Source organism: Pelobates fuscus, chromosome 12 (assembly GCF_036172605.1).
Source record: "Pelobates fuscus isolate aPelFus1 chromosome 12, aPelFus1.pri, whole genome shotgun sequence".
NCBI lineage: Eukaryota > Metazoa > Chordata > Amphibia > Anura > Pelobatidae > Pelobates > Pelobates fuscus.
Window position 1 is genome coordinate 107,749,542 of NC_086328.1, and position 16,149 is coordinate 107,765,690.

The 16,149-nt window shown below is 42.7% G+C and overlaps 1 protein-coding gene and 1 pseudogene across 1 annotated transcript; both read left to right on the forward strand.

Moving 5' to 3' along the window:
- The first annotated feature begins 2,283 nt into the window (after positions 1-2,283).
- Positions 2,284-12,259, forward strand: LOC134578537 (ras association domain-containing protein 10-like; annotated as a pseudogene).
- A 441-nt stretch (positions 12,260-12,700) lies between these two features.
- Positions 12,701-15,084, forward strand: LOC134579184 (ras association domain-containing protein 10-like). The gene has a single exon (XM_063438384.1). The coding sequence runs from the start codon at positions 13,325-13,327 to the stop codon at positions 14,717-14,719; it is 1,395 nt and encodes a 464-aa protein (XP_063294454.1). The 5' UTR covers positions 12,701-13,324; the 3' UTR covers positions 14,720-15,084.
- Positions 15,085-16,149: the final 1,065 nt, after the last annotated feature.

Genomic DNA, 16,149 nt, shown 5'->3' on the forward strand with positions numbered 1-16,149 from the left:
AATTACTAAAAATAATTTGGAAAAACAACTTGTATAGAACAAACACTGTGGAGTTTATGAAATAAATTAAGAATTGTGGAAAACTGACAAGGGAATTGTAAATCTTAAGCCAAATTAATAGAACTGGATAACTAGCTGACTTCCAGATTGGGTATGCTGGCCTAGAAGGGGCAATTCTCAATTCACAAAACACAAAATACCAGACTAAACAGCTGTTGTTTAATGAATACACCTTTCGTCATAGAAGCCTTAGACAGGAATCGATCAGGTAACTAAATTGGACACGTTCTCCAAACCATACATTACTCCAAGTTGGTTATTTTAGCTTATTATCGTTTACGTTTCCCGGTTATTTCCCCATAACGTTTAAGTTTCCCGGTTATTTCCCACCAATTCATGGGTTGGTGGAGAACCCTCCAAGTTGATCAAACAGACCCCTGTATGTTCATTAATGTCAGTAGAAAATAGATTAGATCAGATTTGAAACCTTTCCGCTGTGAAAGGGTTAATCCTCCTATGCAGGAGACAATACCGGCGTTATACAAGTTACACAGCTCCTAAAAAGGAAGGTATGGCAGGGGTACAGTTAGAAATAATTCCGTGCAGGGCTGTGCCCCTCTGGTTCTGTACTCCATTGTTGGTAGAAATACCAGGACGATTGAGCAAAGATTTGCAGAACCCCCAGGGGCATCATTTCAAAATCAGGCAAAACTTAATTAAAAATACTAATAGTTTTGTATACATATAAGGATAAGAATGGCGCACAATGTGTGGTTTGCTGTGGGACCGGTGCCAGACATTTCTGTTGAGGGCATTAAATCATTTAAACAATATGTACCCAGTGTGAAAGGGTGGAAAGTATTTCATATAGTATTTGCTATATAAACAGATATTTATTTTAAGCGTCCAGGTGCAGATTTAACTATTAAAGTGTCACAATGTTATACAATCTGCTCAATTAATTTTTTTAATGCTAGTTTAGATGTATGTACATTGCATATTAAAGGGACACTGTAAGCACTATGACCATTTCCTCTCATGGAAGTGGTTATGGTGCCCCTGGCTAAGTGTGAGTGACACCCGATGGGCCCAAAGCATGCAGGCCCCAATGCACCTGCACTGGTAGTAGTTCTGTCGCTGATCTCACACACAGCGCTCATTGAAACAGAACTCAGGGCTGAAGGAGGGGGCCCCAATCTGACACACTGTCCAGGGCCCTAGACAACTTGAACCTGGCTCAGATACCAGCAATGGGTGCTGTGATAGGTTAAAATAGGTCAGCTGACACTCTCAGACAATCAAAACCACCCATTGCCATTCAGGGGATTGCTTCCTCATTACGCTATTCAGCACAGTGGGGGATGGGCTGCTGGGGGCTGTTGTTTAGCATTATAACATAAAAAAATGGTTTAATGCTAAATGGGGCGACGACACCAGGGGGCTTTAGACTCTATAACCACTTCAATGAGGTGACGCCGTCACAATGGCTACAGTGTCCCTATAACTAGCACTCAATGACACCTAATTATATCATATAAAATTGTAGAACGACCAGGAAAACAAAGCCACAATGGCCATGATACAATTTCCAATAAACTGCCCACATGTGGGTATTCATTTATTGCCATGGGTAGGATAGGACAGCTCTGTCTACTACAGCCACTTCCTCAACTCCACGTTTTCCTGCATGCCACTAGTATGGCATTTATTGAGACGTGGATTGCTCTGTTTGCATTGTTTCTAAGAGGTATCCAGGGACTGTGATGCTTGGGAATTTTGTGGCACAGACGACAAACAGGAATGAGAGAAATTAAATTTCCTGCAATGATTTCATACAGCTGTGTTTATCTAAAAAATAAAGCCACAAATATTATGCTTAAAGCGGCACGGCCCCTTCTGAGATTCTCAGGAAGATCGTAACTCATTTAGACGGAGTTTGAATATTTTTGTGATTTCAACCAAAACATATCGTAGTAGGCATGACAGCGCCTAATGTAGGTGAAGATTATTGGCAGAATATGCTAAAAGTTGGAGCTTCACACAACTTCAACCTGTCGTGCCTTGCTATTTCCCATCAGCCTTTACTCCTGATGGCAGGAACAGACATTGATGCAAAATACATGAATATGGCATCTTACTGCACATGCACAAGAACCTCTCTAGAGAATCCTGCAGTTTCTTGTTTTGTGTTCTCACACGTGCGCAGGAGTACAGAAGTGACGTGGCTCCTGGTGGCTTTGTTCCCCAAGAACTGAAGATGAAACAGGTCTAGAAGGAGGAGTAATGGAGAAAGGGGACCTTGGACCTTGGTAAGTATGTCTACATAACTCCCAAGTGTCCTTATTTAGGAAGGACAGTCCCTAATTTGGACCTAAATTCCTCTGTCCTTCTTTTCTATCCTAATGTCCCTCTTTTTTAGGAGCTCCATATTGTTGATGTGTCTGAGTGTATAACAGAGCTCCACAGCAATAATACTCCCAGTAATATGTCTTTAAACTACAATGAATGTGTTTAGGAATCAGTCTGTGTGAATAAGATACATTGTTCTTGTTATAAATTAAATTTTATTTGTATAAATTGTTACAGTGGCACCTCGGAACTCTTAGTCGAATCCGTTCCAGAAAGCTGTTTGAGAAACGATTTGTTTGAAAAACGAATCAAAATTTTCCATTAAAATTAATGTAAATTAGCTTAATACGTTCCAGACCCCCACAATTACAGCATTTTAACACAAACGTTACAGTTTACTAATATCTTACATGCATAAAATAAGACCGAAAACAATAAAACACAATGTAAATTAAATTAACATTTTTCTTCACTTTATCCGTCAGCTCTGTTTACCGACAGAATGGAGCTCTGTTCGTTTTGTCTAGTGCTGGGAGGCCAATGCGTCATACCAACAAGGTTCTAACGAAGTTTCAACAAGGTACCAACTGTGTTACTGCCATGTGATTTTGTCCTAATACCGAGTTTTGTACAGGTACCAAGATAGTACCGAATTGTTCGGGTAAGGGAGCATTCCAGTTCAGAGGTTCAACTCTATTAGTAAGACACCTACAATTTCTCAGAACAGCCCTGTCCCTGGCAACACCCACACTCACATTCAGAACATCTCTGGCCGATGTCACCCCCCCACTCAGAACAGCCCCATCCCTGGCCACGATGTCACACCACCACTCACACCACTTAAATGAAAGTGTCCCCCTGTCCATGTGAAATGTTGGGAGATGTCGTGTTGGGGAACCTTAGCAAATAACGCTTACACGCCCTAGTGGCAGTGCAGCTTTCACAGGAATACATGTATATGTTTTGTGTTCGATGGGGTGGGTTGAGTTCAGTTTTTGTTCACCTTCTAAGTGACCTGGAATGTTCCCAATTTAATTAAAAGGGCAGTAAATAAATTATCATTAAGGCAGAAAGATTGTCCGGGAGTTAGTGCTCCAATCCAGTGCCGTTAATACCTAAAGCTGCAGGTGACATAATGTTGTTTTTGGAATGGAAGCCATTTCAATAATTACAAGCAAGAAACAAAATCTTCCTGAGTTTGGGCAAATTTGTCACATTGACATGGTTGTGCGGTAAACAGACACATACACACACACACATACATAAATATATCTCCTGATAGATAAACGTGTATAAAGAACACAGCTGGAGGGAGCCAAACAACCAATTAACGTCTCTCGAAAATTAACAATGCCTAGTGGCACAAAATGACCCAGAGACTCAGAGGAGCCTTCGAAGCCTGACAGGTCTCTGTGACATGGGTCATGTTGGGTTCTTTCTTCAATGATGTAAATATGAATGGGTCCCCACCATTGTAACAAATAATCAAACTACTTAGGGACATCTTGAGTTACCAGCTTGGTAACTGTTGCCAAACCTCTGATATTATCCCACCGGGGAAGGAAAGCTTGTTATACAAGCCTGCCTGAAAGAGGGGCCTTTGTTCCTTGGCGAGCAGTGTTTGCTGAGCCCTGTAAACCATCTGACAAAGTCTCAGCCCTTATTGGCCTATCCATGAGGGACAGCTTCAATCAGAGAGCCTGGCTCTGCCCGAAAACCTTCTGTGGGCCTGAACCACAACACAAAACCAGAGCTGTCAATGGGCGATTTGTAAACTCAAGCCGCCTCTTCGCTATTTAAATATGTTGAGAGCTGGACAAACACACAAAGGGTCTGTAATGGATCTTATTAATAGTCCGTCTGTCTCCCAGCAGAACAAACAGGGGACGAGACCCACTCGTTTCAGGTACAAATTAAAATGGGAAGTCAGGAGACGAGAGGGGGGACAAAGAGACTTGAAACAGGTGCGTTTATGGTCTATTACTTGATAACACGGCTGAATGTTACTAATCAGGAGTGGGAACACATCATCCCCTCTAAAAAATATATAATAAAAAAAGATAAAGGGTTGTCCCTAAAAAGGCTGCAGGATACTTTAGCCTAAAATATAGGAAAAGTCTATAGTCAAAAACACTACAGGATCACCTTGCCAAAAAATACCACAAAAACCCCATACTTATAAGGTAAGTATGTATACAAAGCAAATGATCTAGGGACGCAAGCAGAAAATGCATGATTTAATTAAAAGAAGAAAAACTACCACAACAAGAGGACATTAAATGTCTTAAATTAGAGGAGCAAAGATTTAAAAATAATATCAGGAAGTGTTACTTTACTGAAAGAGTAGTGGATGCATGGAATAGTCTTCCAGCTGAAGTGGCAGAGGTTAACACAGTAAAGGAGTTTAAGCATGCGTGGGATAGGCATAAGGCCATCCTAGATCTAAGATAAGGCCAGGGACTAATGAAAGTATTTAGAAAATTGGGCAGACTAGATGGGCCGAATGGTTCTTATCTTCTGTCACATTCTATGTTTCTAATAGTGGTGACTGTTGGAGACTGAAATGACCAAACTTTATACAAATTATACCAATATGGATGAGACAACATTCTGAACATATATAAGTATTTTTTTCCAAGCAGTGGGTATTTTAAAATATTGGAATTTAGTCATATTGAGTTTAAGCTCCCCACTTTTTACAGAGTACCCCAATATCAGAAGGTCCTACCCTACATTTCAACAAGGGAGGAATACATGCTGCAAACTGCATCACTTGTGTTTTTTACTGCTTGCTTTCCCAGTACACCAGACAGCTGATAGAGGAACTTCCTGCAGTTTCACCAAATGTGACTCTGTGAAACAACGTCCTCATGCAAATCGTCCAGCAAGTTGAAAAATCCCATAGGAAAACATTGAGTCAATGCTTTCCTATAGGGAAAGACTAAGGCACCTGATTCTTGCCGCACATGGGAATTAGGTTCTGCAAATCAGCTGACGTCGGGGGAGGAAAACGAGCCCAACCCAACGCTGAGGCACCTCCACACTGAAATAAGGTAAGTGTTTTAAGGGTTATTTAACCCTTTATCTGCTAAGGGGGCCGGGGAGGGGGTCGCTTGTACAGAGGAGAGCAGCTTTGTATTCCTAGCACTATACCTTTCCTTTAAAATTTTGAATTATACCTCAGCACTCTGAGCTACTCACATTGTATGTACGGTAGGTTGTACAATAAACTGCTGGGGTTATGGTAACTGGTGTGTCACTTTAAAGGTTACTCCAAGCACTAGAACTAGTGTTTTGAAATGGTTATGGTTACAATACATTGTATGTGCAGGATTTCAGTACTAATGTTGGCCTAATACCACACACAGCCCCTTTCATTATTCAGTGCTGAACACAAGTTCCAGGTGATCTAATTCTGTTTCATTCATGGTCATTCAGACAGGAGGCTCGGTGTCGGATGGGACCAAATGTAAGAGGCAAACCTCTGCAAAATAATTTACCCCCTTACTGGGAAAACGCACAAGGGGTTGTAGAAAAACTTCATAGCAGTTCGAAAATAGTTTTCTGACTCAATATGAAGTGTACCAGGTGTGTGACCAGTCCAATAATATGCATAGTGACTATGTAACAACATCCCTCCATCAAATAAACACATCACATCCCTTGACGAAGGTAATTAGACGGTAACAGCCCTGGCCGTTTCTTTTTAACAATCCTAGGGCTCTTTAAAGACATGTTAACGTGATGACGAGTATCGTGCAATTAGATTTAGTTTCTGCTATGCCTACAAATCCATGGATTTTCACAGTTGAATCACTAGAATCAAATGTGAAATGTTATACTTTATTTTTTTTTGTACATTCCATGCTCAATGGTAAGATGGCGCACGGCATTTGGGATGAATAACAACAATAATAAAAAGTAATAATAGGTTGTAAAATCCCTAATTAGCCTGATAGAGGTGGAACTGGATACTGGTGATTGTAGAAATGGAATGTTAAAACCTACAGAGCCGGTACACGGTTTAATTTTTCATTTAGCATGAAGTAAGGAAAAGCGATAATATGGCTTATTCACTAAACCACAATAGGGGGGTACCTTGTACAGAGTCTGGTTCTTCACAAACTAGGGATTTGTCAACACAGCACGTTAAGTTCCATATTAGGCCAACATTATGGTTTAGCTGGAGAGGGGTTATACCTGTACAAATCAATAGCGTAGGGAAATAAAAAGGTTTTACTCTCTCCTGAATCCTCACGGGGAGATTGTGAGGCACCAACTTATCTTCCTGCTTCGGTAAACAGAGGAGTGTTTGCGCATTTTTGTGTTTTTTAAATTAATTTTTTTTTATTTTTGTTGTGCACAAATAACAAACAAGCTTGCCTTACTACAACAGCTTCAGCAAGCATGCTGATGTATAAAACAGTAGTGTGGCATTCCGAGAAGCAGCACAATTTTTGTAATAATAAGTTAGCAGGCTAGATATATGTGTCTGAACAAGGTACATTATAAAAGTAATAGCTAAATAACATGTCAGAGACATGGAGAGTATAATGCACAGTGTGAACAATATAACACCCAATAGGTCTCCATAGGATTATCAAGCGACCAGCTCCACAAGTAAGACATTTCTAACGGTAGAAAATTGGAGTGATCTTTAAACAAGAAATATATGACGTCTAATGATTGATAGAATAAAAATAAACATTAATGATGCACTGTGAAGACTTCAGAGGGGGATCAGTGTGTCAGCCTGCATGGGTTACAGTCCTTTATCATCCGATGCCACTCTGGGGCATACCACGGCGTCGATCTGGCAAAAGATTTATGAGGCATGGGCGCCCATTTGTGGGCCGTGGTAGCACCATGGTAGGAAGAAGAGATGTGCCCAGCTGTAGCCCTCAAAGGCCAAATCCAAATGCTTGGGCTGGAGTGGAGTAGGTCCACCGCTGAAGCTGATCTGATGACAAGTAGCTTCCAGCGTTGTTTATGATGCGGTGGACTGAGTGACTCTGCCGAATCCAGGTTCGTGTTGGAGCCGAATTCCGGCGCCGACTACACAGTGGGAGAATCCAAAAAGGCTGAATGCGTGTTTCCCAGATCACTCTGGGAAGAGGTGGTTTTATCAGAGTCCATACAGATGTTTAAACTGCAATTGGTTTAATACTTGCAAAAAACATAACATACAGGGATATAATTTCTAATTAGTGGGGTAATAGCTGCTTGATCCAAGGAGACATCTGACTGCTATTTTGGCGTCAAGAAGGATTTTTTTCCTAGTTTGTTGCAGACTAGGTTTTTTGCATTCTTTTGGATCAACAGCAACAACATATGTGAGGAAGGCTGAACTTGATGGATGCAAGTCTCTTTTCAGCTATGTAACTAGTTGGGGCTTGCAGCTCAGCTGCGTCCAGAATCAAGCAAAGAACTTGTTAAGCTGGGTCTCAAAATTGAGTAGTCCGGTGATGCGGTGATTGAGACATTTGATCTCTGCCATTTTGGGGCAGTCAAGGCCAACCTTTCCAGCTTAGGTTGATTCCCCCCCGCCGAGTTGCTGAATGCGGGTAGCCCCTCAGGTGTGGACCAGAATCACACCTACCGGTCCAATGGCTGCATCTGCCACGTGGTGGGTAAAATCTCCCTAGAAGATTAAAGCTGCAGCACAATTAGCCAGGTAAGTTGGGAGACCAGCCTAAATTCTTGGCAGAACCTTGGCAAGCCAACCGAAGGTACAAGAAGGATTTTTATTTCAGAATAGTGGAGGAGCTTGCTCACCATGACAGTCAGGCGCGCCCCTGGTATTTTAGCTTTTAATGAGAACCAGAAAAAATAAATAAAAAAAAAACTATCCAAAAAAAGATCAATCAAATTTGGGAAGTAAAATGCTTAAAAACTTCTTATAACGTGCGGCCAGGGGGCGCCATTCATCTGTACATGTTAAATTAAATTTCAGATAAATGTTGTTCCGTGCACTACACAACCTGTTTTTTTGGAGTGTTCCGGATACGGTGAGCATGGCCCAAACAGCACCCCCCCATAAAACACAGACCATTAGGAATAAAGAAACAAAAGTGATTATTTATGGTATTAATGTAACATATGTAAGCTGCCCGTGTTCTTTATATCCTGGGCGTGTTATCACTTGTCACGCGTCTTTCACATGCGGATTATACCCCTTGGAAAAAGCTCACAAAGCGCTAAGCCAATAGGCACTAGAATTACTACAATTAATATTTCTAATAAAATCATTTTTAAAAATAACAATGTTACCAGCAAACAATATAATATGTTAAATGCTGAGAGGTAGGAGAATATATTGAAGAGGTGATACATAATTTATCAGCGTGAAATATTTATGACTGAGCAACAAGTGAAACTTCAACTGATCAATCTTACGGTTAAACCAGGTTCAAGACCTTAGGCAGTCACTCGATATTCCTCCAGTGTCTCCATCAAAGCGTTCTCCTTATAATTACACAACTGGTTAACCTTGCGGGCAGCGACGGTGGCATGGATTTAACCTCTCGATTGCCAACAGCGAGAACAACACATTCAACAAATTCTTTGTTATTACAGCTTGGGAGTTCACAAAATAATTTAAATAAAGTAATGTCTGCAAGGACATTGGCATTGTCAGCAAACCAGAAATTGTAGAGAATTGATAAAATAACTGCAATTTTTGGCAAAAATAGACAAAAGAGAAGGTCTTAAACTTTGCTAATTTTACTAGGCTGTTCTAGTTTAATACTTGCTATTCCTCATCTGTTTTTGACAATTCCTGCTTCGAGAGAAAAGTAGTATATGAGATGCATTTGTTTTTAGAGGAACATAAGAGGGTGTCTGCATCATGTCATTTTATGGCTTCCATTTAAAGATGATCAAAAAAATAACAGCAATATTAAAATGACAACATAATCTGCTTCATCCCTATTAACAACTTTACACATTTGTATGAGGAACAGTTGAAAAAGAAAGTCCTTTTCTGTATTAGAAAATGTTTTTTCCAAATTTGCTAAATAAACCTATTGAGACTTTATCACCCAAAGCGCCCCATAAATTCTAAGTGGTGCCAGAGTTACTGGGTTAAAGGATAAAAGGCCACAAAAATTGTATATTTAAAGCAGGGGTGGGGAACCTTTGGCCCTCCTTGATGCTTTGCCAGCATTATGGCTGTAAGAGCATTATGGGAGATGTAGTTCAAAACATCTGGAGGGCCAAAGGTCCCCCACCTCTGATTTAAAAGGTCACTTTAAGTACCATCACAACTTTACATAATTCCATATTATCTTGATAAGGGACGGATCAAAATAGTGCATCTAATAAACCATTGATGGTTTATATCTTTATTGTTTTTCTAATTTTTATTTAGGGCCGGCCCTAGGGGTGTGCGAGCCGTGGGTCCGCACAGGGCACCATGGCAATAGGGGCGCCATGCAGCCGACACAGCTCGCACATGCCCCGAGTGACTGGTGTTAGGGGTGCTCAGAGCACTCCACTAATACAGGGTGCGCAGTGTAGCGTGGCCACGCGGAACCCGAGTGGAGGATTTCATTATCCTCCACTGGGGTCTATAAGTAAAGGCAAAGAGGGCGGAGTTAAGCGGCAGGCAGCAGCGGAGCTAAATGTGGGCGAACACCCTGCCTGGTAAGTGAGGAGAAGCAGGGAAAAGTACCCTCCACCACTGTGCCCCTGCTCTTCCAGCTACCCACTGTGCCCCCTGCTCCTCCAGCTACCCATTTTGCCCCCTGCTCCCCCAGCTACCCACTGTGCCCCCTCCTGCACTTCCCCTTCTCTCCCACCTACCACTACACTATCCCCCCTGCTCATCCACCCACCTCCACACCACCCAGCACCCCCACCCTCCTCCACTGTGCCCCTGCTTTCCCCTCCAGTCCATAATGGAAATAGGTAACAGTCTGTCTGTAACTGTGTAGGTCTCCTGGTAATTTTGTGTGACTGCCTGCAAATGTGTGTGTAACTGTCTGCAACTATGTGTGTATGTCGGTAACTGTGTGTACGACTATCTGCTTGTAGCAGTGTGTTACGAGTGCCTGTAGCAGTGTGTACAATTGCCTGTAGCAGTGTGTAAGAATGTCTGCCTGTGACTGGCAGTACGTGCATGTGTGTGTGTGTGTGCGCCTTACTACCTGTAACTTTGTGTGTGTGGCTACCTTTAACTGTGTATGTGACTGCCTGTATCTGTGTGTTTGACTATATACCTGTAACACATGGGCCTACATACATATTTTTATCTGAATGAAATGCCCATCACACACAGCAAATGAACCCAGCACAAATATCACACACATCCAATACACACATATATTACACACAGTCAATATAGCCATTACAAATATTGCACACAGCCAACACATAGCATACACATCACACACAACCATCACACGCAGACACCACACACACATTCCATCATATTATTCTGACATGTTTTACAATTGAGCTCTGTCTTACAATACACAATATGTAGCTGTGGAAGATCTCAGTATGGCTCTGCCAAGATGAGAAGCTGGTCTCTGGCATTAGCAGGAGGACCACTTGTGCAGAGGTGGTCAAGGTCCTCCTTGAGGATTACAACCAAAGTCAGGCTGCAGATGGGTCCATGCTCCTTGGACCTCCCCAGTCCTACTGCATTGTAGAGAAGTGGACGGGCTTTGAGAGGATACTACCCAACAAAACCAAGATCCTAAGGTTATGGACAGCATGGGGGGAGGAACAGGAAAATGTCAGGTTTGTTCTGGTCAGGAGCGAGGCATCCCTGTCCAATATTGGACCCAGGAGTGCAGAAGCCAAGGTGGTCCTCAGCAAGGAGAGCCCCTGCCATCTGAGAGGGTCCACCAAAGCCATCAGCACTTGCCTTAACCAGGAGAAACAACAGAGGGTGGTCAGGAAGGCCTTCCGCAAGCTGGCAAAGATGAACAAAAAGAGAGAGGAGACCTTATCTCGGGATTGTGCTCGGTGGAAAAAATGGAGACCTTGGTCCACCTGGTTCTCTCCCAAGACCATACCATCCGCCAGCAGGTCCAAAGAATTAAGGACTTGGACAGGGACATAGAGAGGTTTGAGGCCAAAATACACTTTGACAGGATGAAAAGACATGGAGTCAACTATGTCCAAGATACTTACTTGGTGGGACCAGGGTCTGACCCAGGGACAACCAGTGACAGCCAAGAGGGGGGTCATGACTCCCAGGAGGAGCTCTTTGTGGATTATGAGGGGGCTGAGCACTATAGGGAGCCATACTGCCAGGAAAACAACTTTGTTTTCCTGGCACTATAGTTTCCCTTTAAGGGGCAGTAATGCAATGGGGCAGTAACCATCAGAGGAACGATCCCTCTGGCCGATACAGAATTATACAAACAAAGCAATCACTATGGTAACCTGCACACTTTCAGGATCATGACACTTTGATACATCTCCCCAACAATGTAAAATGTAGGGACGGATTATCAACGTGTGGTAGAATACTATACGACATTTTGTGAAGCTTTCTAGTGACCATCTTTCTCAGGTTTATTCACTAAAGAAATTCTCTGAGAATTCAAAGTGAGTTTGATATTTAACGTCATAAAAGCCAAACTGCAAAATATATCTGCATCAATTATGCTTTCAGTTCGCCTAGTCTGGCCTTAAATTAGAAATTCACTAATGTTCAAGTTAGTGAATAACTCTGCCTGTGTATTACTTTTGCAATCTTTTACTGATTTTTGTGTGTTTGTTTGTTTGTTTTATAGTGTATTCTGTTTATTAAGGCTGATTCCATTTTTGTTCCACCAGAGGGTATTGTGTTTATAGTTTATCTTACTCCCTGTATTGCTCTGTGTAGAAAGTGATGCTGAAGGTCCAGAGAACATTTGCAAAGTGGTCTAAGTTACAATGTGATTTACAAAGATGAAATATTTAAAAAAACAAAACAAAAAAAACACCACAAATCTTAATCTGGAATAGATTTTTACCAGCTCTGGGACACTTTTTCCAAACATTTTAACCCCCCTCTCCCCCTCTTGGAATTCTGGCTTTGACATAGAAAGCAGTAGATTTATCAAAGTAAAGCGATGTGGAAAGTGATGAAATCACAAATGGAATGTTATTGCTTATTCTTCTGGCTCCCATGGTAACTGCATCACTTTTAGAACTTTGCATCGGTTTTCAGATCAGGACACTCTGATAAACCTCCCCCCCAAAATCTGAATCTCCCCATCTGTTCCTGATCAGTTTTAGTTACTGTGTATCAGACTCTGGGAGAGTTGGCAGAGCAGGGCTGGGGGCGGGGCAGAGTCACGTGACAGCAGGAGAAAAACTCTGAGACACAGCAGATCAGAGTCAGTGAGAGCTGAATAGACGGAGGGTGATTGCTCTGCACCAGCAGGACTGTCTGTCTACATTGAGTGCTCTGCACCAGCAGGACTGTCTGTCTACACTGAATGCTCTGCACCAGGACTGTCTACACTCAGTGCTCTGCACTATAACAACTACAATAAGGCTTCTGTACCAGCACTATTAAATGTTCTGCTACAAGAGAACTACAGTAAGTGCTCTGCCCCAGGACTACAACAAATGCTATGCTCCAGGAGAACTATAATAACTGCTCTGCTACAGGAGGACTACAGTAAATGCTATGCCCCAGGACTACAACACATACTCTGCTACAGGAGGACTACAGTAAGTGGATTGCTCCAGGAGGACTGCATCTCCCTATACTAAGTGCTGTGCTACAGGAGGGCTACTTACCACTTCCTTCACCAAGTGCCCTGCCTCAAGTGGGTTGCCTCTGCCCACAGCAGAAGATCTGCCTTTCCTTGTACCAGCACAGTTTGTGCTATTTTGGGGCAGGCAATACTCAATATATCAGGCTTCGACTAGCTGTGTTTGTGCGTGGTATCCAATGGGTGAGAGCCCATTTGTAGCTCTGTCCCTAGAAGAGCTGTGACTGTGCTCCCAGCAGCTGAACTGGTCAGCCATGGAGAATGAGGAGGAGTGGAAGATCTCAGTATGGCTCTGCCAAGACGAGAAGCTGGTCTCTGGCCTTAGCAGGAGGACCACTTGTGCAGAGGTGGTCAAGGTACTCCTTGAGGACTACAACCAAAGTCAGGCTGCAGATGGGTCCATGCTCCTTGGACCTCCCCAGTCCTACTGCATTGTGGAGAAGTGGAGGGGCTTTGAGAGGATACTACCCAACAAAACCAAGATCCTAAGGTTATGGACAGCATGGGGGGAGGAACAGGAAAATGTCAGGTTTGTTCTGGTCAGGAGCGAGGCATCCCTGTCCAATATTGGACCCAGGAGTGCAGAAGCCAAGGTGGTCCTCAGCAAGGAGAGCCCCTGCCACCTGAGAGGGTCCACCAAAGCCATCAATACTTGCCTTAACCAGGAGAAACAACGGAGGGTGGTCAGGAAGGCCTTCCGCAAGCTGGCAAAGATGAACAAAAAGAGAGAGGAGACCTTATCTCGGGATTCCTGCTCGGTGGAAAAAATGGAGACCTTGGTCCACCTGGTTCTCTCCCAAGACCATACCATCCGCCAGCAGGTCCAACGAATTAAGGACTTGGACAGGGACATAGAGAGGTTTGAGGCCAAAATACACTTTGACAGGATGAAAAGACATGGAGTCAACTATGTCCAAGATACTTACTTGGTGGGACCAGGGTCTGACCCAGGGACAACCAGTGACAGCCAAGAGGGGGGTCATGACTCCCAGGAGGAGCTCTTTGTGGATTATGAGGATTATGTCCAGAAATGTGAGGAGGTTTTAATGCTTCAAGATGAAATAACCCAACAGGAGGTCATGATTGACCAACTTACAGCCCAGATCCAAGAGGAGCTCAATAAAAGGTGGATGGACAGGAGGCAGGAAGAGTTGTCTGAGAGAGAGCTGGACTTTCAGCAGGGGGACACTAGTGGGGACCAAGAGGAAGGAGATAGTAAATTACTGGTGCAACAGGAAAGGGTTAAAACAGAGCTCAGTGCCAGCCTTTATATAGGACTGAGGCTCAACACAGACTTGGAGGCCATCAGAGCAGATTTGGAGTTCACTCAACAAGTCTGGGAGGAGAAAGAGAGTGAATTTCAGAGTCTGTTACAGAGTCTCAATGATCTGGATCTTTCTCCAGGACTTCACAGCCCAGTGGATATGTCAGTAGGACTTCACAGCCCAGTGGACCTCCCTTCAGGACTCCATAGAGCAGAGGAGGCCACAGACAGCACTATTTTGGATAGTTCTCCTGGTGTTTGGGTGGTTAAAGACATTGAGGGCTTTAGTAATTGTGGGGCCAATGATGAGGATTCAGACACTGGGCTGAGTTCAATGCACAGTCAGGATTCAGACACCACTCCAGTCTGTGAGTCTCTGGTATAGTCTTAATTATTAACCTTTTATTGGCAGAGTATATGTATAACACAAGCTTGCACACCCCTGTGGCACTCACCGACTCCTATCTGCTATTTAAATAATCACCAAGTGACCCTCTTAATGTTTAGTGATTTATATTTGCACAAGCCACCAGGGAGGTGATTGCAGCCCAGCCTGGCATTAAAAGAGTTAATCCCTTCATGATAGCCCACATCAGGACTGTCACAACATATAATGCCTTATCCAACTCTTATAATGAAAGGGTTAAAGCCCACTCAGGCAAGGTCTTCCCTACAAAATTAACCCAATGTCGCTTTGTAAAATGTGTTTGTTTTTTTTTATAAATAAAACATTTGTTAATTTTAATCTGATCTGTTACCTTATTCACTGCTTGTATATGTTTGAAAGAAAATTTTATATATATATAATATATACACACATACCTACCTCCCTACACTCTCATACACCCATACCTACCTACCTACATTCACATACACCCATACCTACCTAGCTACACTCACATACACCCATACCTACCTAGCTACACTCACATACACCCTTACCTACCTAGCTTCACTTACATATACCCATACATACCGACACTCACATACACCCATACATACCGACACTCACATACACCCATACATACTTACTCACATACATGCGTACATACCTACACTCACATACATGCGTACATACCTACACTCACATACACGCGTACATACCTACACTCACATGCATGCATACATACCTACACTCGCATACATACCTACACTCATACATATCGTCACTCACATACACCCATGCATACATACCTACATTCATACATATCGTCACTCACATACACCAATGCATACATACCTACATTCATACATACATACATACCTACACGTACACTCATTCATACACCCACATATACTCAATAGTTGGTGACATTCATTTAGACAAGGCTGAGACAATTGCTGAATTGTGGGCTCTGTGCCCCCGTTCCCTAAAACAAATATCCCTATCTGCAGCTCAGATAATTCCAATGTTTGATGTTCTGTTGCTGGCCTGTCTCCCCTGAGTTGTTTATCTGAGGGGGTGATTTAAAGACCCTCTGACCCATTGTTCATTTAGAAGATGGGATGGTGAAAGGAGGAATGGGACGTTTCTATGTGTTTATATGTTTAACATGTTGCTGGATTTTGTATTAACTAGCCCTTTAATGTGAATTTATTTATAAAATAGGAGTTACTAAGATACTCGACTGTGTACGCTGAGTCTCATAGGGATTATCTCTCTGGAATCAGTGTCTGTGAAAACACCGCTTTGCTGGTCTGAGAATAATGTAAAATACACTGGGCCTTTAAATGCCAAATGTTCTGAGAGGGCAGCACTGAAACTGTTCAAATGGAACTTTCAGAATGATTCAATATAAACAAACAATATAGTCC